Source organism: Galendromus occidentalis, unplaced genomic scaffold (genome assembly GCF_000255335.2).
Source record: "Galendromus occidentalis unplaced genomic scaffold, Mocc_1.1 scf7180000077383, whole genome shotgun sequence".
NCBI lineage: Eukaryota > Metazoa > Arthropoda > Arachnida > Mesostigmata > Phytoseiidae > Galendromus > Galendromus occidentalis.
The window spans coordinates 268,550-295,976 of NW_003805371.1; the positions used below are offsets into that span (position 1 = coordinate 268,550).

Below are 27,427 nucleotides of genomic sequence, written 5' to 3' on the forward strand. Positions count from 1 at the left end.
GGCGAAATGCGGCGACGATATGGGGAAGGCGAGCTCAGATCGCTTCCACGAACTGTTTGCGTGTGAGGAAAATCCGCGGGACTTCTTCGTTCTCCTTTGATACGAACGGAGCATCGCAAAGTGTTTCTCGCTGAGGGTGATTTCCGATCCGAATGCTCGGAAGAATAATTGCAAGCCCCGAGCGACTTGTCTGGACTCTCGAGATCGTGGTTCCCGATCCCGATTCGACCGCCCACAGGGAGAACTCCGATAAAGTCTCGCGTGGGGAAAACGATTGTAAAGATATTAAATTCATTGCCGAGAGTCATGAGAGCAAGGGAGCTATCGAGGACTCGTTGGCGGCTGCGGGCAGTCGACGGAGTACGACACTGTATTTTCTCAACCGGAATCTTAGCATGCATCGATCCGCTTGTATCAATGCGCTACTATGGATGGATCGAGATCAGCTCGCGGTCATTGTGGCGGAACAAGATTCATTCCATCTCCCGGTAACCGGACCTCTTCTCCTCGCCTCCCAAGAAGCACCCGGCAGCTACGAGACTAGAGCTATAACTGATGCTTGTGGGTTCGGAGAGAATGGGTCGATCGACTTGATACGAATCCCCCCACAGCTATCCCTCGCGAACTCCGGTACCTCATTGTGGTCTCAGATGGCGACGAGCTTCCGGTGCCCGAAGTCATCCCGAGGTCAATCTGTCGACTTGGAGGATTGGTTCCTCAGAGTTTGTGCGGCTCCAGTGAACTCAGCTCGCGCAAGTCCTCGACTTCGTAGCAAATACTCTGCTCCTCGACAAAAAGTATAATATAATGCAGCCCCCCCCAATTTCAATATACGTATGTATATTTCCATCGCGATCGGAACCTAATCAGTCGGGTAGGTCTGTAGATAAACTCAGGAAGGTCGAGGGTCGGGGCGCTTCTTGTAAGGATTCGTGAGATGCTCTATTTCATTGACGGTCCCCTGCGCGATTGGGTCGAAGTCAGTGCCTGGGAGGTGATCGACAGCGGATCGATGACTGATTTATCTATTGATGAGTCGTGGCTTCGCAATCCAGAGAGGCTCTTCCTCTGGCTCGCAACAGGATCAAGCGTCAAGGCATAAAATTCTGCTGTACTCTCTGCATCCAATCTGTTCGAGATCGCCTGCGAAACTGTGTTCCTAAGAAACCACACAGCTTGCGCGATCGCTCTGATGTTTCACCACTCCCAGCCGCGGAAACAGAGCGCATCGAGAGCCTTTGCGTATGCCGGGGAACGTCCGTAGTAAGGCTATTTCTCCCCGATTTCTCCCTAGAGTAAGGTAGAGAATGGCAGCGAGAATCAGTGTTGCTCCCCGAGACTGTATATATCACTAGTCGATGGATTCCGCAGGAGATAGACGGTTAAAAAAATGTGGGAGATCACTCCTCCCAGAGAGGAGACTTCTAGCGCAGATCATCAATAACATTCGTTTCACTCTCCCGTCGGGGGTTCCGCTCCTCTTCTATTTCTCGTTCGCGCGCATCTTGTTCCGTTTCCCCGTCAGCTCGGCATACGTTACCGTGAACTTTCTGTTCATAACTATAACAATCGCACACGTCTCGCGGCGACCTGCGTAGAAGCCGGGGTCTAGCCATGACTACGCAGCAGAATAGTTGCCTGCAAGGGAGAGAGAGAGCGAAAAATGACGCCTTGCGTAGTATTTGGGGTGAATTCCTTGTACTGGAGATAAGGAGGATACCTCATCGAGAGCCCCATGAAATGTTCATCCCATTTATCTAGAGGTCCACCGGCTGATGTCGACCCATCGCCACCGGCCGTCACTGCCGAGTGCCGACGCCAATCGAGAACCGAGAGCGTAGCAGACGACGCGGCGCTCTCCGAGAGAAAAGCCGCTTCGGAACGTTGCCATCAACGACCCGTGTTGATTTTCCGATTCGCGGCAGCAGAAAGCGAATGCTCGTTCTTCGGTGATTCGATTTTCGTAGATGGGGTGTCGTTTCTCGTCCCCATCACCAGGCTCCGAGCTGTACGTCCAGGAGTGACCCGTGTCATTGGAAACTTCCGCCTAAGGATCACTTGCCGGACATCCGACCCGTTCGAAAACCGTGGAATGCCCGAATAGAGTAGCCGAGCTCTTCATTCAGTGAAGTCCGATCGTACACTGCAGAAATGGAGCCGCCAGCCGGTGAGTCCCTCGAATGGCGTCTCATCCTTCCACAGAACCTCCTCGTCCAGTCTAAAGGCGTTGGATTTCTCTGGGACTCGAGCGAGCAAGCAGATGGTCGATTTCCTTTGGTTCCCAAATCTTCCGGCGGATATTGGTCGTCTCTCCCGAGGCACCTTCCCAAAAGGATTCCGTCAGAAGAAAAGACTTTAAAAGCCAAGAAACAGCAAAAACGCGATCATCCACAGCTCTCCGACGGTATATCTCACGTGAAAATCATTCGTCGCTGGGAGCAGCGGGACCGCTCTCGGCATGCCAGTATACCAAGAACTGTCCACAGACCATAGACTCCCATGGTGCTCCTTCTGTGGTCATTCCACCAAAATAAGCCGGCCTCCGTATTATCGGAACCTCCAAAGTGTTCCGTGTCAGCGCTCAGATCGTCGACGAATTTTCCGACCTCTCGCCCACTGAGCGCTCATAACTTTAGACGACGATCAAACACGGTGGCGTCCCCGGAACTATTCACGAAGCATAGAAGGGGGGTGATACCTGATATTCGTCGCTGATACGATTTCGTTCTTCACCTTGCAGAACTCCGCAACATCATCGGGAAGTTGGCTCAGTTCGTCGCCCGAAATGGCAGCGTGTTCGAGGAAATGACTAAGCAAAAGCAGCGCAACAATCCGAAGTTCGAGTTCCTTTTCGGAGGACCCTTCCACCAATACTACATTCGACAAGTTAAAGCTCAGCAAGCGAGTAAGTTACGCTGTATATTCTACATTTCAACACACTCCTCTTTTTCCAAACAAAAAGACACCGAGGTGGAGTCACTCGACTGAGGGAAACATTTGATCGAGGGACGTCAGCTTGGACCGCCGTCGAAGCGGCTCATGGCTCCTCGGAGCGAATTTTCCGATTTTTCACCGTGACTCGAGCGCACCAGAGACCTCGGAGACCCAGATTGATCGACGAGCCCGAGGGACGGCGAACTCGTCCAAGCTGAATACGGTCCCCGTATTCAGACGCGAGGCCGAGACTGAGATGTACAAATTCGAAATAATCGTATCCAGCTCATTCACTCATATAGTGCTTCGCTATCTGGGCGTTCGTGTTTCTCGGGCTTTTGATCCCGACTCTGGGGATGGGAAGTCGATTCCGACGGACCATTCGGCCATCTCCACGAATATTCGCCGAGGTCGACTCTTAAAGTTCGAAGCGTTCTCATGACGGTTCCGCGTGGCGCGGCTTCGACATACCGGCGAGCTCAGTATTCGATGCAACCGGTGCGGGGGGAAGGTGTTGATAATGACCCAATACCAATGAGTCTTTCTCTTCCCAGACACGGGAAAACCTTTCGACCGATTTCCTTCATTCTCAGATCTTGTGGGACTGCTCGGCCTGAAAAGCGAGCAGGTATTATAACAGAGACCCGAGCCCTAGCCCCAGTGATTAAAGTTAGTGGGAGGGACTAGGAACGAGCTCCCCGCGAATCCGAAAGCAAGCATTTCCGGAAGGTCTCATTGTTAGCCTCAATCGGGCAACCTAATGCTCAATTGACCTCTTCTTGATGAATCAATCTCTTCGTTATGTGGAGGAGTGTGTCTTCGAAATCGAGCGTCGCGATGGGTATCTGCGCCGCCCACACTGGTCTGTTGTAGTCGAAGGTTTCAAGGTTCGAGGTCAAGGGGAAGTACACCACATAATTCAGGCGACAGAATCATTCGATTGGGAATCGTGAGACAGGCGACATTGAGATGATGGGACTATACCCGCCTTGATCGGGAAAAGCTTGCGAGGAAGTACCGGATTTCGCGCAAAAAAATCGGGCGCTTCGCTTGCGGAGATAAGGATTCTTAGTGTTATCCATACTTCAGGCTGCGGCTTGCGAGTCCAGGGCCGCCTGGTCGAGGGAGAATCTCGACGTCATCATCAAGGGCATTCCCCCATCGGGTATGCAATCGGTGGATCTCCATGCTGGGCCTGGGAATCGCTCATCCTTCGGAGGAAGGAAAAATCAGCCGATCTTCATCTTTCTTGTAGTTCGATACTGCGTATCGTAGTGACTGGTGACGGACACACATTGTGCCGCAAGGTCTCACCTCGAGCGTTCCGAGGCGAATTGAAGGTTTTTCTACGTCACTGAACGAGTTGCGCTCGGCAGTTGTTCACTTCGTTTTTACGAGACCTTGTGTGGCTGCTCGAGACTGAAGACAGGGAGAAGGCAGGATTATACTGAAATGGCACTTCCGGACAACTGTTTGTAAGGTCTCCGATGAACTTTCACGCCCACCGGAGAATTTATTCTTCCCGCTTCGTCCATAAATACTTCCCCATGAGTCCCGCGAACTCAGTGTCAGGCTCTTTCCAGAGGGGGCCCCAACACTACCATATCTCCTTGAGATCATTCCCGCTATCTGCTGCGATTCGTTTCATGAATTCAGGATGATCTTCGCCCCTGTCGTCAGAGAACGGTAGCGGAAATTCATTCGACTAGGAACTGGATCGCTCGCAATCAATCGGATGAGCGGATAAACAAATGAGCCGGGGGTCATCGTTTCGTGATGGAGTTTATTCCCTGTAAAGCTCCGTCTAACTTTTCCGCTACTTGATACGAGCTTGTCCGGCGGGGCACATCTCAGCCTCCGGATTCCTAGCGTATGATCTCTCGAAGCTCTTGATGAATGTGGGAATGAATGGAAAGTCCATCCAGATTATTTACAGTGATTTAGAGCTGGCTTTCCGTTTACGGAGTCGTCTCGCTCCGAGATGTGTTCCTGATCAGCTGCTCCGAATACTGCCATAGTTTTTTCGGCGCCCGCTTGTCGTTTGCGATCTCATTCAGTCGCGTCGGTTTGCAGTCTCGGAATAAACAACCAGTCACTTCGTCGAGTTCGTCGCTGGTCGCCAGATGAATGAGTGTTTGGGCTCCCTGCCACGAAGTTTTGGCGTAGACTGGCGCGACGAGCGTTTCTGACAACCAGTTCCCCAACGCGCTTGAGTTCTTTAGACCGGAAGTGTGTACCAAGCCAGGGTTCTGAGCATTCACGGTGATGCCATCTTTGAGCAAACGCTGCGCGAGTTCGCGCATGAAATAGACATTCATGAGTTTCGAACGAGCGTAGCACAACACTCCATTGTAGGCTTTATGTTGCTGGAGATTCTCAAAGTCCAGACGGACGTATTCGTGGGCCATCGATGTAGTGATAATTATTCTCGAACCGGGGTTTAGCGCCGGCCGAAGCAGCTGTACGAGGTGGAAGTGTCCGAGATGATTCGTGGCGAACGTCTTCTCGTGGCCCTCGGAAGTCTCCTGACGAGAATCGACCGGTCCCGTGCCGGCGTGCAGACAGAGTACATCGATTTTCTTAAGCGAAAGAGTCAGCTGTCGTACCAGCTCCTCAACCGACGCGAGTGAGCTGATGTCCACTTCATGGACCTCGATATCGATGTTGCCGGTTTGCTGTTGTATGTCGCGGATGGCCTCCCTCGCTTTCTTGACGTCACGGCAAGCCAGGATGAGTCGAGCACCGCGTCTCGCGAACTCTCTCACTGCTTCCAGGCCCACGCCGGAGTTGCCTCCGGTGATGAGAATGGTCTTGTTGCTCAAACCGATCGAGTTGCCGCACTTCCCCATGGTGAACTTGCAGTAAACGTAGAGCCCGACGGCTATCGCACCGAAGCACGCGGATATGAAGAAAATCACGATGGAAATTTCAAAGAGCATGTTGCCGAATCGGGTATCGTCCGACATCACTCGCTTCCAGTCGGATTATTTACGCTGCTCGTGAGCAGCGGAGAGTGTCACAATTTAGAGGCGACACTGCTCACGCATCGAACGTCACCGATACAAATTCCATGTTCCACGTACCGGGCTCGTTATGGCTCTACTTGGCCCGTCCGTCCGTCCATCCTTCTGCCGGACAGACCAGGCGACCGACTTGTCGATGATTAAGCTTAGAGCGAGTCGGCGGACGAGATAACGGCGCTATAACGATTAAGTTTTAGCGCACAACCACCGCTCGCACGTCGCGATGGTCCGGGAGAAGCGATTGGAAAACGAATGATTATCATCCGACCTGTGTCAGTCTCCTAGCCTCCGATCGTTGGAGAGAGAGATTCGTTCGAATAGGAGAGTATCGCTTACTCAAAACACCTAGAACGCGTCTCGCCGACGCGCGACGAGAAGCCAGTCCGTCCACACCATCGGTGTCCAGCTACAGGGAAAGTTAAGCCTCTGCGTGGTTGAAAAGGAACTCCGCAACGACGAGGTGGTCAAAGCGATGGAAATCACGGGGAAAATGAGCTTCGGAAGCGGCTGAAACCATTCTTCTGTGCGCTCTGTCTTTCCTTAAACAATGCATTAGATCTTTCGAAACCCTCTCGATTCCGGTCGTCGCGAGCGAGAGTGTCGCCACTCGGCGCAAGGCGTCTCCTAGATAATCATCCAAGCCATGCCGTTCCCTACAACAATAACTGACATTGTATACTTTAGTTCAATCCGCCTTGAAATGTGCTCCGACGCTCTCGAGACGGCCCTGGTTCCAACTCTGTGAACGATATCTCACACGCTGAATTTCGTGATCGTCGGGAGTTCGGGAGTGCAATCGAGCCTCGGGAGTGTAGGCGAATTCGCGGGAGAGCATGATGAGCGATGAGATACAGGAAATTACGGATCTGAGGAAAACTCGAGCACAGCCTAGTTTGGAATATTCAGAGCAGCCGCTAAGCTCCCACTGCTCATGTCGCGGTTTTCCTGCCATAAATCAGAAACGCGATGTTACGATTGAATGATGAACACACGAGGCCGTAATGCAGGTCCGCATCTGCGAGATTTCCGCCCCCTGACGTAGTATTATGGAGTGAATCTACGCTCAGCATAAGTGGCGGGACCTGTTCGAGGGAGATCTTCGCAGTTCTCCTATCCTCAATGACCTATTCAACTTTCCCCCCCCCCCCGATCCACAAGGAGGCGTCGCTGTGGATCGCCTCATGACCCGCGAGTCTTGTTCGTACATCGATATACGATGCGTTTTTCCGAATTCCAGTCATCAAGATCCAGAACCAGGTCAAAGCTCCTCTGATCCGGTCTCCGCCATCGTCATCGTCACAGTCCCATGGTCCTCCCGAACCATGGGTCGAGGGACCCGCCTGGGCCGCGCCAGGACCCTCTGGAAACGTACTCGCACCGCCGCCGGGACCGCCTCCGGCACTCGTGCCGCCCCCGATGCCACCGCTGGCGGGTCCACCTATGCCCCCTGGAGCGGAATGGGGTCCCCTCGCTGCGCCCTGTCATCCGTCAGAAGCTGTGCAGAGTATCCAGAAACAAATCCAGGAGTGTCAAGTATGCGGCTTGCGTGAAATCTCCCATCCCGGAAGCGGTCCTATCGTGGAGTCGAGATTCCGCCTTGAATAACCGAAATGAAATTTCAGACCCAAATCCAGCAGTCGGAGGCCAATTTAGCGGCACAACACGGATGCCTCATGCAGCAGCAACAGAGAGCTCTCGACGATGCGATACGCGAAGCCGTCTGTCAGAAAAACGCGTCGTGGGCTCAAGACGCCGGTCTGGATTTGGCTGACTTCGATCGGAAACTGACAGCCGTCATGGAGCAGTGTACCAAAGAAGCGATCGCTGTGCGTTATCTCGGTGCCCGTGGAACCTTGATTCCCGTTTTTCCAAAGCGAATATCTACAATCTGTCTTTTTTTGTGAAATTCTGTATCTACTTATCAACCTAGAATATTATCCAAGCCTTTGCTTATCCTCAGCATGGGAAGTCGTGGATTCTGTCCCGAGCCACCAACGCAATGAGAGCCCATTGCGTTTGCCAACACCTTCTCCGCCGCTGCATGGATGTCGGTATACCGTTTGATCACAAACTCCACATTGTGTACTTAGTCAACGACCTGCTCCACCACTGTCAGAGAAAAGGCGAGCATCTGATCGGAGGCGCCGGGAATCCAAAATGAATTATCCTCCCACTCGGAGATATGGCTCTATAATGTCTAAGCGCTGGTTCTACCTCCAGGTATTGATCTGATGAGTCCGGCTCTAAAAGAGATCGCGGTCCCGCTATTCTGCTCTGCGCTCAACGAAGCGCCCTCGGAGAAAGTGTGTAAACTTGAAAAACTGAGGAATTTGTGGGCTGCGAATCAGTATTTCGACGAATCAACAATCGCACAATTGAATGATCCCGTGACGAGTATGGCGAACTACCAAGCGAGATTGCTTGCTGAAAACAGTGAAGTAAGTTCGGATGGAGACGAGACTAGGAAAAAAACATCACTCAGACAGCTCATCGGAATAATGGTCTCGACGGGAAGGAGTGCTATCCATGAGAATAATTGTGCCCCCCGCTCGTCAACCTGGCTGATTTGAGCGACTCTAGGAGCGCGTTTTAGAGCTTCGTGCTACAGAAATTATTTTTTCCACGTACTCAATAGCTCCTTGTGTCCGACTCCCGTTTAGGTGAGTCAGAAGGTCAGCGCCGACATCCAAACGAAGTACACCTCGTACCAGAAACAGCACATGGAGTTCGTGGCTCATCTGACGCAACAAATTGCTCGGCTTCAAGTCGACCTCCAGGCTGAGGAACTGAGAACGCAAGAGCCACCCACGCCTGCTACCCCCATACCTCCTATACCTGTACCTTCAATATCGCCCATTGCTCCCGCAGCTCCCCCCCAGTGGAGGAGCTCCGCAGCAGCGGAGACCAACGGTCTGCGGACTTATGCAGGCAAGACCCGAGTCCGATACTTATTTCTGAAAAGTGTGGATTCGAAAAACTGAAATCACTTCTGACAGAGAGCGAATTCCCTTCTAGAACGACGTGAGGGCGAGCAAATGATGTATGCTGGTAGCTCAGACTATGCAGAGAGGAGAGAACCGTCCGAGTATCCGCCGTCCTACGAATATAATTATATCCAACCAGAAGTCATGCCAGAATCTTTTGTTCCGGACCTTCCGTATTACAAATTACCCGCTGGTCTGATGGTGCCCCTCGTAAAGGTCAGTTTCCAGCGGAGATGTCGAACTCTCGAGTTTTCAGCTGCGATTGAGAGGCTATTCGAATCATATCACATGAATAATGATGCTTCACCGAAACCACTTCCCCGTCAATCTGGAACATTGAGGGAATCGTTCTCGATGAATTTCCAGCTGTCTGACTGCACCTACGAGCCGATTGACGCGAAAGATTTGCGCCTTCCGCCGAAGTTACCCCCGAGCGAGCATCTTCTCGCCGCTCTCGACGCCTTCTACGCTCCTCCCACCCACGAACGACCGAGAAATTCTGAAGGCTGGGAGCAATTGGGCCTATACGAGTACTTTAAAGCTAAGAACAGCGCAAAGAGCGAACGGTATGTGTAATGGAAATATTCCGAATCGTGTAGATTAGAGCCAAAGATCAGAGGTGATCGTCAATGCTGATATTTTCGATCGAGGTGGGTCTGATTTAATTTGGAAAACGTCATCCGTAGATACAAGAGCGCATCTGTGCCGGTCGACGGCTACACGAGCGCCGGCGACTCAGAGGATGAACAGCAACGCGTCGAAGAAGTGGAAAGAACGGAACGTAATCGGAGAATCGCAGAGAGGGAGGCGAGACGCGTTTCTCGGAGACGATTCAGGGAAACGCCTCCTCCAGATGCCGAACCACCCTCGATGTCCCCGAGTCCACCGCCCTCGAGACGGGATGCTGGCGACAGTTCATCGCCAGAACGATCCCGGTACGCACAACAAGGGCCATCAAGGTCTCATTTCTTATAGGGTGGTTTACTACGGCGCTCAATCGCGTCCTACCTGAGGGAGAAACTGACGGGATTCTACCTATCTTACAGACGACGAAATATATCACCCTCACGTAGACGAAGTTTATCTCCGGAAGTACGACCATCTTTCGGTATGCAGCCCTCAGTAGCTGCTCCAACGCGGCTCGATGAGTCGAACAAGGGTCACCAGCTGCTCAAGAAAATGGGATGGGGAGGCGCGGGACTTGGGGCGACCGAGCAGGGAATCGCCGAACCGATCAAAGGGGGCGAGATTCGTGACAGGAGCGAAATGTACAGAGGTAGGTTCTCCGGCTGAGCATCGCGAGAGTGAAGCGGCTGCCTCTTCGAGAGGAGGTCGTTCTTCGATACCGAAAGAGCGACTCTTCCGTCAGTGACCAGGTCCGGTAGAATTAAGATGACCGCCTTCGATCCCGGCAAACGAAAGTGTGAAACTGCCTCACTTCATGATTTGATACCCTCGCGCATGTTCACAAGTAATGATCGAGTTATTTTCTTCTCAGGTGTTGGCATGTCAACGTCGTCCGAAGATATGTACGAAATGTACCGTAAGAATCGGGGACAACAATTCATCAGCAGGATGAGAGGTGATGGCCGTTGAGATCACTGTGGAATAATTACGAACACACAGCGTGGAATAAAAGAAGTTCTCAAGGCAGATCTCATTTTTTTCCAATACGGGACGGGGCTTCCGGGCTCGAACATGATATTGCGTCATTCCAGAGCTCCGTACGGATAGTCTGCGATTCTGACGAGACGTTCATTCCGAGTACGACCCCCTCTCGTTTTCGCGCTCGCCCGCGTGCGATGAAACCGCATCGCTCGGGTGCGCGCCGGGGGAGTCCCTCAATTTCCAGCAATCATGGAAATGTAAGCTGCAGGCGACGAGAAAGCTTCACCTGATCAGCAGAGTATTCTCGAGCGAGTACCTATCCGATATTCAGTGTAATATGTATTCATGAGCACATATCCTATCTATCGATCTGTGCCCGAATACTCGGTGGATGAAAATTGTCTCAGCCGTAGTCATCTGATATTGACGCAATCAGCTCTTGCTGTGCTGGCCACACATGATGTCCTGACAGTTTCGGGCAGCCCTGCCCAAAGTCGGCCCCATGACTTTTCCGCTGCATCCTCGATTTCTTTTTGAATTGGTCTCCGTCCATTTCCCATCGAAGGCTGGACTCCTCGTCTCCTATGAGCATCACGAGGATCGGATTTGGAATCTTCCTGAACTTTCCAAAACTTGAGTTTGACGCCTAAACACGTCTACTCAATGACCACACGCTTCCAAGCCGAGCCTAAGGGTCCTCTGTGTTATGAAGAGAAGAATGAGATGTCTCCCTGGACTCGGATCCCCCTTCCCCCACAAGAGTGGATTCTCACTCGTCGAAGAGAATAGGAGCCAGATTGAAGCGGAATGGTAGCGGCGGCTCCCTTCCGTGTTGACATGCTTCGAGAGGAGGAAAATTCAGATCCATGCTAGAGCGCCTAATTGTCGCTGGCGGCTCGGATTCTATATCTCTCCGCCGCGCCTGTCACAACGCCATCAAGGATGCTCCTACACTGCGTGGGTGTGTGGTTTATTTTTAGAGAGAGCGGCCTTTTCAGAGAGCCCTTCATAGAGACAGCTCGAGGCAGCTAGAATTTGATGCTTTCCGTGAGAACTTGAGCGGAACTCCCTCGAACATTCCCGAAAAGTCCGATATCCTCTCCGAGAACCCCCCCGCCGCTCCAACTTCTGCGATTGCTCTTTTCGGTATTTCGCGGAAGAAAAATATTCCCCCCGCAGATCCCGCTATCAAAACTCTCTCTACGGCACCGCTGCCGGAAGGCTCGCCATATGGAATCGTGACAAGATGTGCGCCGATTATGAGGATGGGCATATTCGAACCCCCGCCTGTGATAGGGGGGAAGTCGAAGGTCAACGAATTAGTCCGATCACCTCGGGAGGATCATGCAGTATTCGCTCCCCACCAATATATACAAATCATCAGCAGACTCTCCCTACGAGATGGATCGCAGGATTCTACGACGGCTTCCGCGTCGGGGCTTTGCATTTAATCCCCTCGCCAACGACTATTTGCGTCTCCCTCCCCGTGAGGAAGGTTCCGTTGAAATTTCGCGAAAGCTCCCTCAAAGTGGCCGTGTGTACCGGCGACCCAATCACGGAGGGCAGAATTTACGTGCCGACAAGCATTCGAAAATAGCCGCTCCACTCGCCCTCTTCCATACCCTTGCATTCCCTTCCCTTCGAGAGCTCCTCTCTCCCTACGTGCCGTGGAGACTTGAGTGTCTTTTCCCGAGCAACGACAGCATTCGCCGTACTCGAGGCACAACTCGCAAACTCTCAAGAAGTTTTGTGTGGAGCCGAATGATCTGTGAACCGAGCCCGATACGGAGTACGAACGATAGTCGGGAGCAAAGTTGAAACCGAACGTCATGAACATCTCTCCGACCGACCAGCTGTGAACAGATTTCCACGCACTGCAGTAGTCCGACGACATTCACCCGTCGCGTTCATGTGAGAATCTATCCCCGTCAGAGTGCTAAAGAGTGAAAGTGAATCATGACAACTTCGGCAGGCATCCTCGCTTTCCACACTCGCGAGGCCGTAAAAGTGAAAGCCAGGGTGAGTCACATAGATACTTCGCCACTCACGTCTACGCTCCCCATATGATTCACATCATTAGCTGTATTCGATCGTTTGACCTCATCGGTTGGTCTGGGAAACTTTGATCCTCACGGAAGCGAGCGACCCGTGCGTAGATTCGAAATCATCGGAATTTAGAATTTATCGCTGAGTTGAATCAGTCGCGATAAATCTCCCAATCCGTTACCGTACTCTCCATCCTGTAGAAAACCGTATCCCTATCTGATCTGGTCCTCAGATAAAACTGATAAGTCCGAGCGGAATTTCGGGGTGAAAAAAACTTCACGATCAATCTCGATGATGACCCGTGCGCGATGGAACGCTCCGATAAATCCTCGGTGGGCTGCACCGCATTTTTGACATTTGAAACCGAGAACTAGCGCCGAAGCCCTCCCCGGACAGGTCCGAGTTCCGGATATGTGGGTCGTAGACGGTTCCATGTAATTCTTATTCAACGAGTTTTTCTCTGTGATTCGGAATCTATGGAACTCCTATACCGATCGGCCACCGAGGCAGAATATATGCGGAGACCTTGCATGGCGCCGTAGAATTCCGTTCGAGGACAATGGAAGGGAATTCCGCTTATGTAACGGCATTGGGCTCCCTTTCCGAAAAGATTTTCTCCAAGCGAGAACGTCTTAATCGCTCTGAGCACTTGTATGGCTGGCGATGTCATGCTAAGAACAAGCCTATTCAGTCTACGACCGAGACTCCATCGATTCTTCGACCACCTCGTGTGGACCCCTGAGGCAGACGATGGGGTTTGAAATCTTCAAAATGGACCTCGGCTCACCGGATCGCTGCCGGCTTCCCCAAGTTGTTCAGACAGACGGTCGCACGGGGTCGGCCAGGCCACCACCACCGAATGAAGCACCCGAGTCCCGGGCTTCGGAGCGTCAAAGCCACGAAGTAGCAGGATGAACTATTGTATCGACGCGCGAGGGCAGCAGGATTTGCCCAAACGATAGTAATATTTTCATCCGGATGCAGGGAGATTTCCGACAGTCGGAGAGCTATCCGTAGGGCTCCAGGGAGGGTTGTGCAATTATTCGTCGATTTCTGATCGAAAAGATGTTCGAGAACCCGGTAGCCGATGCTCCAGTACTTCGATAAGTCGTTTTCTACTGAGTCATCCTTAGTAGAAATCTCAATAGAGACCCGCGTAACAAGCTGTCCAAGGTTAAGCGGGCCCAGTGGTGGTCTGATCTCAGAAATTCAGGTATCGCTTAGAACTATTATTACGAGGCCGCCAGCTCACTTGCGTCACAGACTGGAACCATCGCAGGTGGAGTTGATGCAATTTGCCCGTCGCTCAGCCGTGGACAGCTTTCGACGGACCTCGGACCACGCGGATTGTCCGTATTGACGTCGCTCCGCGCATTGACAACATTCACTGAATTCTTTCAAGATCGTCAGCGTTCAGAAATCAATGACCGAGGTACTGGCCGAGTACTCTCCTAGTACAGATACAGGGAGCTACCCGCAAGGTTCCCATTGAATAGACCCAAGTCAGGGCAACCCTTAAGCGTAGCAACAAGAATTCGCTAGGCTGGCTCGCTCCGATTCTTGTGATGCTCCCTCTGACCTGATGCCAAGTTTGTTCATCTCGATCGGAGCGGACCGACGAAGGATTGAGATTTTTCACTGAACTTCCTGAAGGAGAAGGCGAGAATTAGACAGAATTAAAAAGTCGCTAGATCGAGGGCTCTGTCTGTGAGATCCCGAAATGGCTCCGATGGGGCGGTCCACGGTGCCCCTCGTCCAAGATTGAAAGTTGAGGAAATATGAGTACGAGTCCTACGAATGATCGTAGAAAGCTACAAGAGCATCCGAGGACCGGGGAAGATATCCCTCACTTGGGAGAGATATTCTTTCTGTGTCCCTGAACATCGGATATCCGCTTAGGCGCCGGAAAAGCACGTGACCAAGCGGACCTCAGTGTCGGGATACGGTGTATAATCTTATTATCTGAACGCGGCCAATCGACGGTCAACAATACGGCAGACTTCCTTCGCATACTTTGTTGTTGCCATGGTCTGCTGAATAATACGAAGGCGTTGCTATCCGGACAACAATGCCGACGGACATTCCCTCGCTATGGAGAACACTCCGCCACAGCTATGCCGGTGAATGGGACCGGCGTCTGACTAAAGAAGCACCTCGTGTCCGTCACGGTCCCGATTCGTATCGAGAGCAGACCCATAGCCAGCTCGTGTCACCCCGGCTTGAATCCCGCTCCGTAGCCATCTCTGATGAGACGGCCTTTTCGGGCCGAGATGGAGGAGGCGCCTCGGCAGGAAGTTTGAGAGCTGAGGGCTCATTGGGCAGTGAGTTCTAGCAAAAAGTTCCAAGAGGATGGAACGAATAGAGCTGCGTCGAAACGAGAAAAACTCCATGTTTCGAAGTCCATGGATTTGTGCTGAATTAACCTCATTCTATTGGGCATATCACTGCCGCATTGAGTGAATGGAGCTTTCCACTCACTCGGTCAGAGATTCAAAGCGCTTTCTCGAAGTCCGATTTCGGATTGATGTTTTTTGAATTTCAGATTCACGTGGGCGTATCGAGTTATTTTTGTCCTCAAACAAGTCTCTGATCCTTGAAGCGAGTCGGAGCTACGCTCTAGTGTAGAGATTATCGCCCTCCGACTGCACCCGGAAAACACTTTTCAATGGCGGATAAATATACCTAATAGTATCCACGAAATAATCATGCTCCCTCGATTTTCGGTGCGGTATGAAGTATTGAGAGGGTGAGCTCATTTGGAAAACTCCATTCGATGAGAGAGAGAGAATGTATGGAGTTCTCTGGCTGAGAAGAATTATTGCCCTCGGAGCGGCGGCGTCGACGACGGCGTTTCGAGACGTCGTTCCTGCCGGGCATGTTCGCAGTATGCGGAAGTGTTTTATTCATTCATCGCATTAGAGGCAAATGTTGTTGCTGCTCCCGCCCTGCACGGAGCCGTACGAGCAGAGCACCGCCCATGAAGTTCCAGCCGAGCACCATGAGGCTGCGACTACATGCTGAATCAACCACTTGTCGCAAAAGACCTTTCGTGCAGGCAGCTACATCTGCGGAGTTCGCTACGTCCCGTTGGTTTATCGTGACTGTGAGGAGAAACTTTTTCAAAGCATTCGAAACTCTGGACCTCCGCGGCATTTCTACGATGAATCCGGACCTCTGAACCCCGTTCGGGTCAGTTGACTTTAACTCCCTCAATTTGGAGAACGAGCTCGAGAATGTCGTCCCCAGTGGGAATGTCCTCTCCCGTTCGGCTCGATGCTTCGGCAGTGATCCCTGGTCGAAAGTCAACCCTCAACAGGGAGTTCAACCTCGTTCGGAGAGTTCGCCGAGTGACAGCGATGCGCTGTGCGTGAGTTCAAACGGGATCATGTAAACAGTCCACGATTGCGTCACCCTGGAGAGTTCCTCGTTCCCTTTTCCGAATAGGTCGGCGATCGGCTTGACTCTCCGGCCGTATTTGATCAGGCCAACGAACTCCAAGGGAGCAAACAGGAAGACAAAGTCGAGCTCTCTTCCCGCCCGCGGTGTCCTTCCGATGAAGTCGCCTGACCGCTCGAGCAGCAGACTCCACTCATAAACAGTGTACGGCGAACGGAATTGATTAGGCTCGGGAACGGTGCGATGATCGCCAGGACTGAATTTCCCGCCCTGCGAGATTAAGGCGGTTGTGCGAGACAGTGTCTATTCTAGGGATGAATGGTCAGATTGGATCAATCGATAGAGGATGTCGCATACGGCCTGGGATTCGAGAGCGCGTCACATCCGAGAGAATGGCGTCAAGCAAAAGTTTTCGAAGTCCAAGTGCGGAAGTCTAGGAGCAGCTCGTCGTTGATCCGTTCATCGCAAAGCGGCTTTACGGAAATCGACTATTTTCGTCACGGTGTTGACCAGGACTTGTCGGTACTTTGCCCTCAAGGGCTCTGGCCAGCAGGGAGGAGAGTTTGACTGCGAGCTCTATGCGAAAACTACGTCCGAAGTGAAGTTTCCCCTCCCGTCCGGAGGAGACGAATCGCTCTCCGCTGCGATCGGCTCGGTCCCCAAGGATCTATCCGGGAACTTGGACGAGCCCAGCGTTGAAATTTCATGAGACCCGCGGCGCGCTTTAAAGTGCGTCTGACGATGCTAGTTCCGTGACCTTTGGATGTGCATCCGATTGCAAATGCACTGGAAGGATGACAGTTGCGTAGGGAACCGATGCCAGAGACCCTGTGGAGTTGTCCGGACTTGTCCTGCGGTTTCTTGGAGGAGCGAGCTCGGTGAAAGACTGAATCCCGCCAAGGTCCGAGTCCACGTTTGTCGACCACCTAATTGTTCAAAACCAGCTGTCTCCGCGGCTGACTGAGACAAGAGTCACTTTTGTGCTCGGAGCTCAGACGAGGGCGCCTTCGCGCGGTCGTCGCACCGCGGTGGTCTTATCGGAATCTCGCCTCTAGACGATGTTTTTCGCGAGTGCGATCGATGTGCCGGGGCTTCTGCTCCCTGGTGTTATGATAATGATAATAATAGTAGAAATGTCGAGAAAGGAGATGAGAGTCGAAAATCGTTTATGCGAGAAAGTTCCGCCCACTGAGACCCTCGATGCCGATGGTGATCGAGTCCTCCGCCACCGTGGCGAAAGAGGCTTCACGGGAGAATGGTACCTACCCTCAATATCTTGTGCAAACAAGCGGGAATAGCGGCGCTATCGTCCAGGGTTGCGGTTTCTTCGATTGGCTCATTCTCCTCTCCAATGACCAATCGATCGCCAGCATCTCCGTACGATAGTGCATACCATCTGCTTAGTGTAATGTTCAAGGGTTTTGGAGAGACCATATGCCACAAACGAAGAACTTTGATCGTCTATCTAAACAAAGCCGACCATGGCTAGAGGGAGCTCTCAATCCCGACCAAAGTTCTCCGCAACTCTCTCTCTTTTGTGAGATTATGAGGTTGTCTAAATTATGAGGTCGTTGAGATCATGAGTCATTCTAGAGCTAGCCTCCCTCGCTCACTACAGAACGACACGCGCGAGCTCGCAAGGCGAATTTCCTCGGCAAAAATGCTCTGGTGGGAGCGTGACCGTGTTTTTATTCTTGCCAAGCTTGAGGTCAGTTTCCAGCTGGCGAAAGTTGCCATGCCTCTCTGCCCTCTGCCCGGAGAGCGATCCTTCGGAACATTTACTCTCCATCGATATGAGAGGCTCCTAATTACAACGTGACCGAGAATTCTGAGACCCTACTTCCTTGCCAGGTTTCCGCGGCGACCCTCCACCGCCGCTCACAGTTGGCGCCTTCAGATCCCCCACCCGCCGAATGGAGACGATTCTCTGTCGATCCGCAGATTACTACCTTTGAAGTACTCCAGAACCTTCTAGCGAAAGCTTTCGACATCAAAGGGTAAGTGTAGAAATCTCTGAGAGACGGGCCGTTCTATACTCAGCTCCCTGGGAGGCGGTGGATTACACGCGGTCATGAACGCTTTACGCGTCCCAGCGGACGGCGTAATGAAGTCGTAAACCGTGATCTGGAGGCACGCTGTCATAAAGCTCCGCTGTGTACCTCTGGTTACATCCGATCTCTCCCAGCGAGACTTCCTCCGAGGTATCGGAGAAGAACTCCACGACTCGTGACAACGACTGACTGAATCACCGACAAGGGATCCCAGGAACTCGCCGCCACGGTAACACCCATTCCCGTTCATGGTTTCGCAGGGATTTCACGATACATTATTTGGCCAAAGATGACGAAGGCAAAGAAACATATCTCGGTTTGCTATCCGACTGGGACCTGGACGCCGCCTTCCTCAGTTCCTCGATGCCGTGCCTGAACCTCCTCATCGATCTCAAACCATTCGACGAAGGTAAGCTCGCCACCATTGGAAGTCTCGTCCGTGGGAGCAGTACTTGGGAGCAGCTCGTGAGGTTTCGGCTCTCGATACGACTCCAACGAGTAGACTCGAAGACTTCGTGACCACGAATGATTTCAGAAAACCTCACGAAGCAACTCCTTATGTCGGCTCAGTTGAGATCGAAACCTGGCGTTTTACATTTCGATCCACTGAACAAGGAAAATCTGAGTATGTTTCGGAAGCTCACATTGACCTCTGGCGTGCCCCCTTTCCGACCACCAAAGCAAATACTCCAATCTGGGTCTGGGCGCGATCTGGGTGTTCTCTCGATATGGTGAAGGTGTGAAATGGAAGAAACTCAGAGCGTTCGATTGATGGCGGAGGCATGCGAGAAGATTCTTAAGATTTTTGGGCCGATGGGGAGTTCTCAGTAATGTCGCGATTTCACCGAAAACTGTGTGCTTCGTCAGTCGCTGTATTTGTCGTCGCAGGAATTCCTCCGAACCCGCACCAGGAAAACAAATTCCCATCTCCACGACGCAATTTAGAGCCCCTCCCGCAAGACACTGATCCCTGCTCGATCTGTTTTTCAGGTCTGGAAGGCTGGGACGTGATAACACCAGCCGATCTTGTGAAACCTCCTCTTGTCAGCCACGTACGGAACAACGCGCAGCAGACAGGCAATTTTCTCATGCAACAGGTGAGACTCTGAGTATTGGCTGATATATATTCCTCAGTAGTTCTATTCACCTATCGGGGTCGTTCGGACCGCGGAATGAATCTGAGCGGAGGCCCGGAACGCTTGCGGGTTGCGAGGCGGTAGATCTTGTCATACGCATTTCGAAGATGCCGTCAGTATTTCTCGCTCTAGGGTATCGAATTCTTTTCTTTAAGTTGTACAGAGTCGTTCCCTCGTCTGTCACGGTGAGTTCACTCTCCTCGAGCAGCGAGCCACCTGAGTTATTCTTCATGTGGCGGAGGTTTCGAGCCCCGAAACCCAAAGGCGGCGTTTGGGTGATATTGACGAGATGGATATCCTGGGTTAGCGCATGGGGCATGGGCGGTGACGGCCACTTCTTTCTCGAATGCTCCCCAAGTGAAATAGTGAACTTTTGAAGCTTTTCCCACAATGGAAGCGATTTGTTCCAGATGGAGAGAACCTTGAAATCATTTAGCAAAGTTCTCCGGGGACCAGAGCTCTCCGGCTACTTGAATGGTGTGACAGAAAGATACAGAGCGTCGAAACCGCCGATGAGCAGAAGAGAATGGCAGAACTTTCTCGATTGTGAGGGTCGTCTGATTCAGCCTCAAGAACTTCGACGGTCGGTTTTCCGCGGTGGAATTGAACCTTCTCTACGGAATGTAAGTTCTATCTCATCCGCTCTGGATTGGGTCAGTCGAGGGACCTAGGGTCGGGATCAAGAACGCTTGAGTCAGAATTGGGACAGACTATGATGGTTTGTACGGATCCTCGTCGCACGTCATTTAGCGATCTCGAAAATCTCCTCCGACAGATTGTGTGGAAACACGTGTTGAACGTTTACCCCGATGACTACACTAAAGACCAGCGAATTCAGTACTTGAAACGACAAAGCAACGAGTACTACAAACTGAAGGCTACTTGGACAGATATGCAAAAGCAGGGTATCGTTACGGAAGAAATGCAGTATATCATGAACATGGTCTCCAAAGATGTTCTGAGAACCGACCGCACACACCGATTCTACGCGGGGAGTGACGATAATAAGAACGTCGCCAAGCTGTACTATATCCTCACGACATTCGCATTGAATCATCCGTCGGTGTCGTATTGTCAAGGTATGTCGGATCTTGCATCGCCAATGCTCGTCACGATGAACGATGAGGCGCAAGCATACATCTGCTTCGTTGCGCTAATGCAGCGATTGAAGCCCAACTTCAACATCAACGGTCTGGCCATTACCGAGAAATTCGCTCACCTGTCCCTGCTGTTACAACATTACGATCCGGAATTCTTCGAATATCTGAAAATGAACGGAGCCGATGACCTGCTCTACTGCTATCGGTGGTTGCTGCTCGAGCTGAAGCGGGAGTTCTCCTTCGACGACGCTCTCTGCATGCTCGAGGTGCTCTGGAGTTCGCTTCCACCATCGCCGCCGGAGAAGGAGCTTCCTCTGTACGAAATACGTTTCGGCAAAGATTCAGCGCATCCGCAGAGTCCACGTGTGCTAACCCGCGAGAATCCCTACACTAAGGTCCGTCGGATCCGCAAGCAGAGCTCGTCGTCGTCGCTGCTGTGCGGAACCCCGAAAGTGCACAACGGAGTGATCGTGAACGAGCCCGACAACGATGAGAGCAGGAGGAGCAGTCTGAATGAAATCACTGATGACTCGCAAGACTACAACCCCATCTCAGATTCAATCGCTCATGAATTGCGCATGGATCTCGAGAATCTCAATAAAACCGTTCTTGGCAATACGAAAGACGCGACGCCGCAACAGTTCACCTTCGACAACATCATCGAGGAGGGCAACACCTTGCTCGAGAACGACGGACCGTGGAAACAACGGAAGACGTGCCAAGGTTTTTGCGGCACGCCTGACGAACAATGTGAATTGGATTTCGACAGCGTCGAGGGTGAGTCTCCTGTCACGATCAGCGTTTATTCATTAAATCCTGGCGGAGGGTGAATCCGAAGTAGATCATATATGGAGTTGCATGATCTGAGCGTATATTCCCTGAGAACAGCTTCTCAATCGGCGCCCCCATCCTCAGGTGAGACCACTCAGAATCATGGCAGTCGCCGTAACTTAAGTTGTCAATCATCACTGGATCGTCGGCGGAGCGGTTCTTCAACGTCCGCGTCGACGTCTGCATCTTCGCACAGTGATCTCGTGCAAGAAAAAGCCGACGATTCTGATTACGAAGATGACCATCACGCGTACAGGTATGTGAGATGATTTCCCAGTGTCGCCGACTCCATTCTACGAGCGAAGCACGCATAGAACACTCTCGAGAGTCGAGCGGCAGGAATAGGGTCCAATGACTCGAATTTTGAAGAATCGAGCTGAGGCGAAAAATGTTCAGGTGCGAGTCGGGACGGCCCGGCGTCCACGCGATCCGTATCTATGACGTAGATTATGAGATTGTCTGAGATCTTATCACTAGAGCCGAGCTTTGAGCTATCAAGTCGAAAAAGTTGGACTCGAGGGTCAATAACTTCCAACACACGCTACCAGTGACTCACCCCGTTAGCCGAAGATTTCAATATTCGCCATTCTCTCGGATCGTTAGGATCCGTCGATTTGAGCGAGACGAGCGTACACCGCCTTCTCGATCCGTCTGATGTTCATAAGGTGAGTCTCTCATCCGACCTTTTTTCTTCCAGATCCAAAGCGCCTCCGACACGATCCGAAGGGTACTGCTCAGAGGCAACTCTGTCTTCGAAGGAAGTTTCCTGTCAGGAAGACTCTCGATCCGTTTTGGATTCAGGTGTTCTGGATTTTTCTCGGAAGTCTCGATCACTTCTGCCGCCCCCCGGTCAGTTGGGCGGGAGCAATCCCTTCATGATGTTCTTGTGCCTGACGTTGCTCTTGCAACACCGCGATGTAATCATCCGGAAGCGCATGGATTACAACGAGCTCGCAATGCACTTCGATAAGATGGTGCGAAAACATAACGTTCACAAAGTTCTGCACGAAACCCGAATCCGATTCGAAGAATATCTCCGACTCGGATGGGAAGCTTCGTGGGAGGAACTTGTGTAAAATCTGTGATTCCAGTAGGTAGAATTCATTCTCTGTGAGGAGAGCCTCTGTCTGCCATGCCGAGATTCAGGTGGACGAATGAGTGTTCCTCTGATGAGATTCGCATTCCAAGCCACTCGCTCCGCTTTCGCTGTCCCCGAACGTGCTCGAGGGATAAATTAGGAAGGACGCGCTCCTGACTCCGGTTTTTCCGCAGTGTGAGAGCTTGTTCCACGCGGACCGTCCCCCCCCCCCACGGAACTGGACCCAACCATTCAGAAAATTCTGATCTCTGAATTTTCTGACCGGATAAGCGCAGGTGTCTGAGAAGCCAGATTGAGAAGCGTTCTCCCGACGTGAAGCGCCCTCAATGCTTGTACACTTATAATCGGCTTTTTTTTCTTCCCGTGATTACCGTTGTGAGTGGGCTGGCTCGCCAGCTTTGGACGAAATTCATCGTGAGATTCCTCAACTTTTAATCCGAATTTTCTGCCCGTCTCATCAATGAGTAGTTGCCTCAGATTACCTAAGATGTTTTGTAAGAAAATAGTTTCAGCGGAAAGAATTCTCAGCAAGAAATTTTTGTTGTAAATATTTCGCCGTTCATGTAAATACGAAATCCGAATATCGGAAAATAAAGGATTGAGGGCTCCGGGATCGGAAGCTCGCGTATTCGGAAAGAATGCCTGTATTTACACCTTCGGGAAAGGATCCGCACTCCGATCCGTCAACACAACAATTCTATCGGTCAACAACGATTATAATCAATATTCGTCCGAGCCACGCCTGCTTGAAGTCGATTGCAGCGTAGAACTATCTGCAGGACACTCACTCGAAGAATATCATTCCGTGTGCTTCTACCTCTCAGATAATTGCAACAATTATGATAGCAATCATCAGAGCGATAACGATGACCCAGAGGCCGCAGGTATCGGTCGTATATACAAGTTGCCGAGTTCGTTGTGTATTGTGGATCAGACGAGCATTCACGGACTCCATCCTCTCCCCAACGTCGTCGATAATTTCATTGTGCAGATCGATTTCCGTCGTAAACTCCTGCGCCAAGTTTTTCGTCCTCGACATGATCGCTGCGAGTTGATCCAACCCCGCATCTTGATCTGGAAATCGTCGAAACGATAAGCGCCTCATTAAGCACTCCTTGGTTTCAGACTTCAATAATTATTCCCCCAACCAATTATTCCCCCACGTGCCAGAGCACCGCTGAATGGGGTCCGGACTAGCGGTCGAATCGAATCTTTCTCCGATCACTGCTCGTTTGGTTTGTCGTGAGCCTTGGCTAGTCCAGGAACTTGGTTCCCACCTTTCATATACTGTTGCTGAGCTTGAATTCGCTCTTCGCCGGTACCGACATTGTCGTCCCCCGCTTCCCCCCAAGACACCGTTTGCTCAGGCTGAGGAGCATCACCAAGGAGTTCTTTTCTAAAGTAATTTTCCCGTGGATTCGTCTTCGATTGATTCTCCAAGTCCAGATGCCGGGCTTCGGCTCTCCGTAGCAAACTGAGTCGTCGAGTGGCTTCAGCTTCCGTTCTGGAAGGGATTCGAATGTGAATGAGTTCCACGCGTGTGGCTCTATTTTGGAGGCGTCCTTGAGAATTTCATCAATAATCAACGGGAAGGAAACTCAGTAAGGGGTAACGAAGTTCCTACATCTCTCCGGTGATGGACTGTTGATTTAGGAGACTCGACAGTTCTTGCAGCTGCTCTTTGACATTTTCCAGCTTCTCTTTGATTTCTCTGTTGGATCTTATGAATGCTCTGCTTCCTTTCTGATGTTGGTCACGGCGTCGGAGGTTCTCTGCGATTTGGATGAAGTCCGTCTCGAGGACGCTCAAATCCCGAATCCTGGAACCAGGATCATTATTCTCTTTAGTTTTCCCGCGAGGACAGCTGACAGAGGGATACATTGCGGAAAATTTCGTCAGGGCTCTTTGATTCGCCAAGGGGCACACGTCTGGAGCTACTTTTGGCTTCCCTATCCGATACGGCCTACCGGACTCCCGGTTATGAGAGTATTTATTTATGCCCTGATAGAGCCGTGCGGTCCTCTTCAGAGCAGCTCGAAAGAGATTTAGGAAGCATTGCGGCCTCGATTCTCTTCCCAGTTAGCTCGTCGGAATACTCTCGAATACTTCCTCCGCTCCCGAGTCATCGACCTGCGATTGTGAACTACCGATTGACTCCTATGATCAAGCTGCCGCCTGTCACCCGTTCATAGGCTAACACCTGATAGGTCCGAAGCTCAGTGGGATAGGTTACTGACCATAGATCGCCGGAGAACATTATGTCGACCAGTGGCTCTGCGCACACTCGAGAGAATTTATTTTCTTTTCATCCTCTCTCGGCTTATGTCATCTCGATTCTTTGAAAACGAAATCATACAGTCCTTAGCCGTGCTTTCTCTACGCGGATCCTCTCCGTTCGAATGTCTGCATCCCGCTTGAACGGTGTGAGACGACATCGGGCTCGTCGTCGTCTGCAGGGTCTCGATGAATTTTCTCGGGGCGCGATCCAATTTCTATAGTGATTTGAAATTACACTCGAATATTCCGCATTTCCCCCACCCCGCATGCCTCGGTGAGAGACCCCCGAATTTTTATAGAACTAACTGAATGAAGAAGAGAAAATTCCGCTTGGATTTGTGGGTCTATTCTCTCTCCCCCTGCCGAGTACCACAAGGACCGTTCGCAAAGGCGGTGGAGAGGGTGCTTCATGCGCTCGCTGGCCGAAGGCATTCATTGGCCGGTGTTTATGTTTAGATCAATAAGAGCCGCAGACCGCTGAAGAGATGAGTTTTGCTCTCTCCGAGTACCATGGAGTGAGCTCTTAAATTCTTCTCAGAGTTTCAGTGAGACCATTGCCTACCGAACAGTAAGAGGAGGCGAAACTTGAATCCGAGAAAGTTTCCGTAAACCAGTGCTCGACTACTTTATATCGGTCCAAGGTGAATATAGTGTCCGGCAACACAACTAGGTATCTCGTGTACATCCGTCATGTGCGATGTTCGCTCCGCCTTCGTTATTTCGAAATCGTCAGAGATCGAATAACAAGGACGGACAATCGATTTAATCAGTATTTTCGATGATTTGCTCTATCCATTCGGTATCTTACCCCGTATTCTTGGGTCGAATCAGATATTCAACGAGGCTTCTCATTGTCCCATTAGATCCACGGAATCTCCGAGAAAATGTCCAGCGTCGAAGGTTCTCCGCCCGCATCGCCGGCCCAGGATTCCACTCCTGCGAGTCCAACCAACGACAATGCCGGGAGTCCTAGCAGGAGTCGCTCGGGGAGCGTCGAGTCCGCAGCCTCACGGAAGTCCCGCTCTGGGAGCAGATCGCCATCTCCCAAGCGGTCGAGAAGCGGCTCCATCCAGTCCAAGAGTCGGTCCCCTTCTTCGGGACGATCCAGAAGTGGATCGGCCGACCGCAACAGATCGCGTTCCGGCTCAGTCCAATCCAGAAACCGCAGTGGATCTCGTTCGCGATCGGGCTCCCGAAAATCGAGGAGCAGATCGGCGTCAGGGTCCCGCAAGTCGAGGAGCAAATCCGGCTCGAAGTCAAGGTCCCGCTCACGTTCGAAGAGCGGATCGCGGCACAGTGGAGCTTCGAGGTCCCGGAGTGGCTCGCGCCGATCCCGCAGCGGATCGAAGTCCAGGAGTCGGTCGCGCTCACAGAGCGGCTCTCGTTCTCGGAGCGGGTCCCGTTCCCGCAGTGGATCCCGCCGGTCCCGCAGTGGATCCCGCGGCTCCAGAAGCGGCTCGGGCAGCAGATCCCGCAGTGGTTCCCGGAGTCGTTCGCGAAGTCGCTCCGGAAGCGGTTCTCGGAGTCGATCGCGGAGCGGACGATCGAAGAGTGGCTCTCGATCGAGAAGTCGATCCCGGAGTGCCAGTGGATCGCGCAGCAGGAGCCGGTCACGGAGCGGGAGCCGTGCCTCCGCTCGCTCCAGATCCGGCAGCAGGAGCGGGAGCGACGAGGAAATGTCGATACAGCGAAAGAAGAAAAGAAAGGTCAATCGAATCGGCGACGAATCCGACAATGAAGGTCCAAATGAGCTCGTCAACGAAATTTTTGGCCAGAGCGGCGACGAAGGCGAAGAAGAGGCTGCACCGGCCGCTTCGGGAGCTAAAAACGCCGAGAAACCCGCCGAGGGGTCCAAGCAAGTCGAAGATTCCTCGGACGACGATGCGCGCGCACAGGGCAGCAGTATGTCTGATTTCGACCTGATGCTCATGCGGAAGAAAGCTGAACGCGGCGGCCGCCGAAAACGGAAAGATGTCGACATCATCAACGATACCGATGACATGATCGCCGACCTCATCAAGGAGATGAGGCTCCGAGCCGAGGAAGATCGCGAGCTCAACAGGAAAAGACAGGCCGCAACCAAAAAACTCATGTATCTCAAAGAAGTTCTGCCGCATTTGCGACGTGTCGATCTGAAGATGGCATTCCTCGATCAGGGGGTGCTTACCGTCATCTGTGATTGGCTGAGTCCGCTTCCGGACAAATCGCTGCCGAATCAGAAGATCCGAGACGAAATGCTCAAGCTCCTCTGGGAATACTCGAGCGAAGGGCTCGATCTCGGACTGCTGAAATCTTCGAAAATCGGCCGAGCCGTGAGATACCTGTCGAAGCACCCGAAGGAGACCAAGGAGAATAAGATGAGGGCCACGAAGCTCGTGTTCAATTGGGCTCGTCCGATCTTCAACCTAAACACCGACTACACGACCGTTTCGAAAGAAGAGCGCGAATCGAAGGACTACGAGCGTCTGAAGGCGACAAGACGGAAAGACCTCGAAGGAGACCCGGCGAGCAAGAGACGCAAAACAGAAGACGAAAGCGTCCAAGCGAAACCGGGCGAGCCGGGCTTCGTGGCTCGAGCTCGGGTGCCGAGACCTTCTATCAAGGACTACGTGGTGCGGCCCAAATGGAACGTCGAGACAGAGTTCAGCGTGAAGAACGCAGAGAAGAAGAAGAAGTCTCGATTAGACAAACATGTCCGAGCGTTCCAGGAACGCAAACGACACTCCGCGGGTCAGAGATCAGTTGCCATAAGTATTGAAGGCAGGAAAATGGCTCTTTAGAAAACAGAAGGAATCCAATTTTTCGTCGAACTCCTACATGATAGACCCTTGAAGTTTACGAGTTCTCACGACGAGGCTTGCGTTGTAAATAAATTTAAAGGTTATAAACTTTCAACTCGGAAAGAAAACTTCTCCTCCTACGTGATATCGAAAATTATAGAA

The 27,427-nt window shown here is 51.9% G+C and overlaps 5 protein-coding genes across 5 annotated transcripts; 3 read left to right on the forward strand and 2 right to left on the reverse strand.

The window, feature by feature from the left end:
- The first annotated feature begins 2,151 nt into the window (after positions 1-2,151).
- scaf6 (SR-related CTD associated factor 6) lies at positions 2,152-10,592 on the forward strand. Its single transcript, XM_029111181.1, has 12 exons — positions 2,152-2,167; positions 2,741-2,917; positions 7,195-7,490; positions 7,580-7,783; positions 7,918-8,080; positions 8,178-8,395; positions 8,618-8,885; positions 8,973-9,157; positions 9,308-9,507; positions 9,628-9,900; positions 9,988-10,217; positions 10,440-10,592. Exons 1-12 carry the CDS (start codon positions 2,152-2,154, stop codon positions 10,535-10,537), a joined length of 2,328 nt encoding a protein of 775 aa, XP_028967014.1. The 3' UTR covers positions 10,538-10,592.
- On the reverse strand, positions 4,745-6,205 carry LOC114828176 (retinol dehydrogenase 12). The gene has a single exon (XM_029111186.1). The coding sequence runs from the start codon at positions 5,898-5,900 to the stop codon at positions 4,893-4,895; it is 1,008 nt and encodes a 335-aa protein (XP_028967019.1). The 5' UTR covers positions 5,901-6,205; the 3' UTR covers positions 4,745-4,892.
- A 1,913-nt stretch (positions 10,593-12,505) lies between the features above and the next one.
- Positions 12,506-22,185, forward strand: LOC100907796 (TBC1 domain family member 25). Its single transcript, XM_003742369.1, has 8 exons — positions 12,506-12,568; positions 17,843-17,988; positions 18,303-18,451; positions 19,033-19,139; positions 19,589-19,801; positions 19,954-21,055; positions 21,194-21,365; positions 21,807-22,185. Exons 1-8 carry the CDS (start codon positions 12,506-12,508, stop codon positions 22,183-22,185), a joined length of 2,331 nt encoding a protein of 776 aa, XP_003742417.1.
- Positions 22,186-22,828: 643 nt separating this feature from the next.
- On the reverse strand, positions 22,829-24,564 carry Syx8 (syntaxin 8). The gene is made up of 4 exons (XM_003742370.2): positions 24,446-24,564; positions 23,833-24,027; positions 23,486-23,712; positions 22,829-23,282 (listed from the first exon to the last, which is right to left on the reverse strand). Exons 1-4 carry the CDS (start codon positions 24,463-24,465, stop codon positions 23,029-23,031), a joined length of 696 nt encoding a protein of 231 aa, XP_003742418.1. The 5' UTR covers positions 24,466-24,564; the 3' UTR covers positions 22,829-23,028.
- Positions 24,565-25,369: 805 nt separating this feature from the next.
- On the forward strand, positions 25,370-27,265 carry LOC100908077 (protein IWS1 homolog). Its single transcript, XM_029111182.1, has one exon. It carries the CDS (start codon positions 25,370-25,372, stop codon positions 27,263-27,265), a length of 1,896 nt encoding a protein of 631 aa, XP_028967015.1.
- The last annotated feature ends 162 nt before the right edge of the window (positions 27,266-27,427 follow it).

Bases quoted from the DNA above. Each gene is read 5' to 3' on its own strand.
- LOC114828176 (XM_029111186.1), bottom strand. From the start codon at position 5,900: ATGTCGGACGATACCCGATTCGGCAACATGCTCTTTGAAATTTCCATC.
- LOC100908077 (XM_029111182.1), top strand. From the start codon at position 25,370: ATGTCCAGCGTCGAAGGTTCTCCGCCCGCATCGCCGGCCCAGGATTCC.
- Syx8 (XM_003742370.2), bottom strand. From the start codon at position 24,465: ATGTTCTCCGGCGATCTATG. The intron at 23,713-23,832 runs GTAGGAACTTCG...AATCCCTTCCAG, and splicing joins CAGTCCATCACCGGAGAGAT to AACGGAAGCTGAAGCCACTC. The intron at 23,283-23,485 runs GTGGGAACCAAG...GACGATTTCCAG, and splicing joins TCAGCAACAGTATATGAAAG to ATCAAGATGCGGGGTTGGAT.
- scaf6 (XM_029111181.1), top strand. The intron at 8,886-8,972 runs GCAAGACCCGAG...ATTCCCTTCTAG, and splicing joins CGGTCTGCGGACTTATGCAG to AACGACGTGAGGGCGAGCAA. The intron at 9,901-9,987 runs GTCTCATTTCTT...CCTATCTTACAG, and splicing joins GCACAACAAGGGCCATCAAG to ACGACGAAATATATCACCCT.
- LOC100907796 (XM_003742369.1), top strand. From the start codon at position 12,506: ATGACAACTTCGGCAGGCATCCTCGCTTTCCACACTCGCGAGGCCGTA. The intron at 19,140-19,588 runs GTGAGACTCTGA...GATTTGTTCCAG, and splicing joins GCAATTTTCTCATGCAACAG to ATGGAGAGAACCTTGAAATC. The intron at 19,802-19,953 runs GTAAGTTCTATC...CTCCTCCGACAG, and splicing joins TTGAACCTTCTCTACGGAAT to ATTGTGTGGAAACACGTGTT.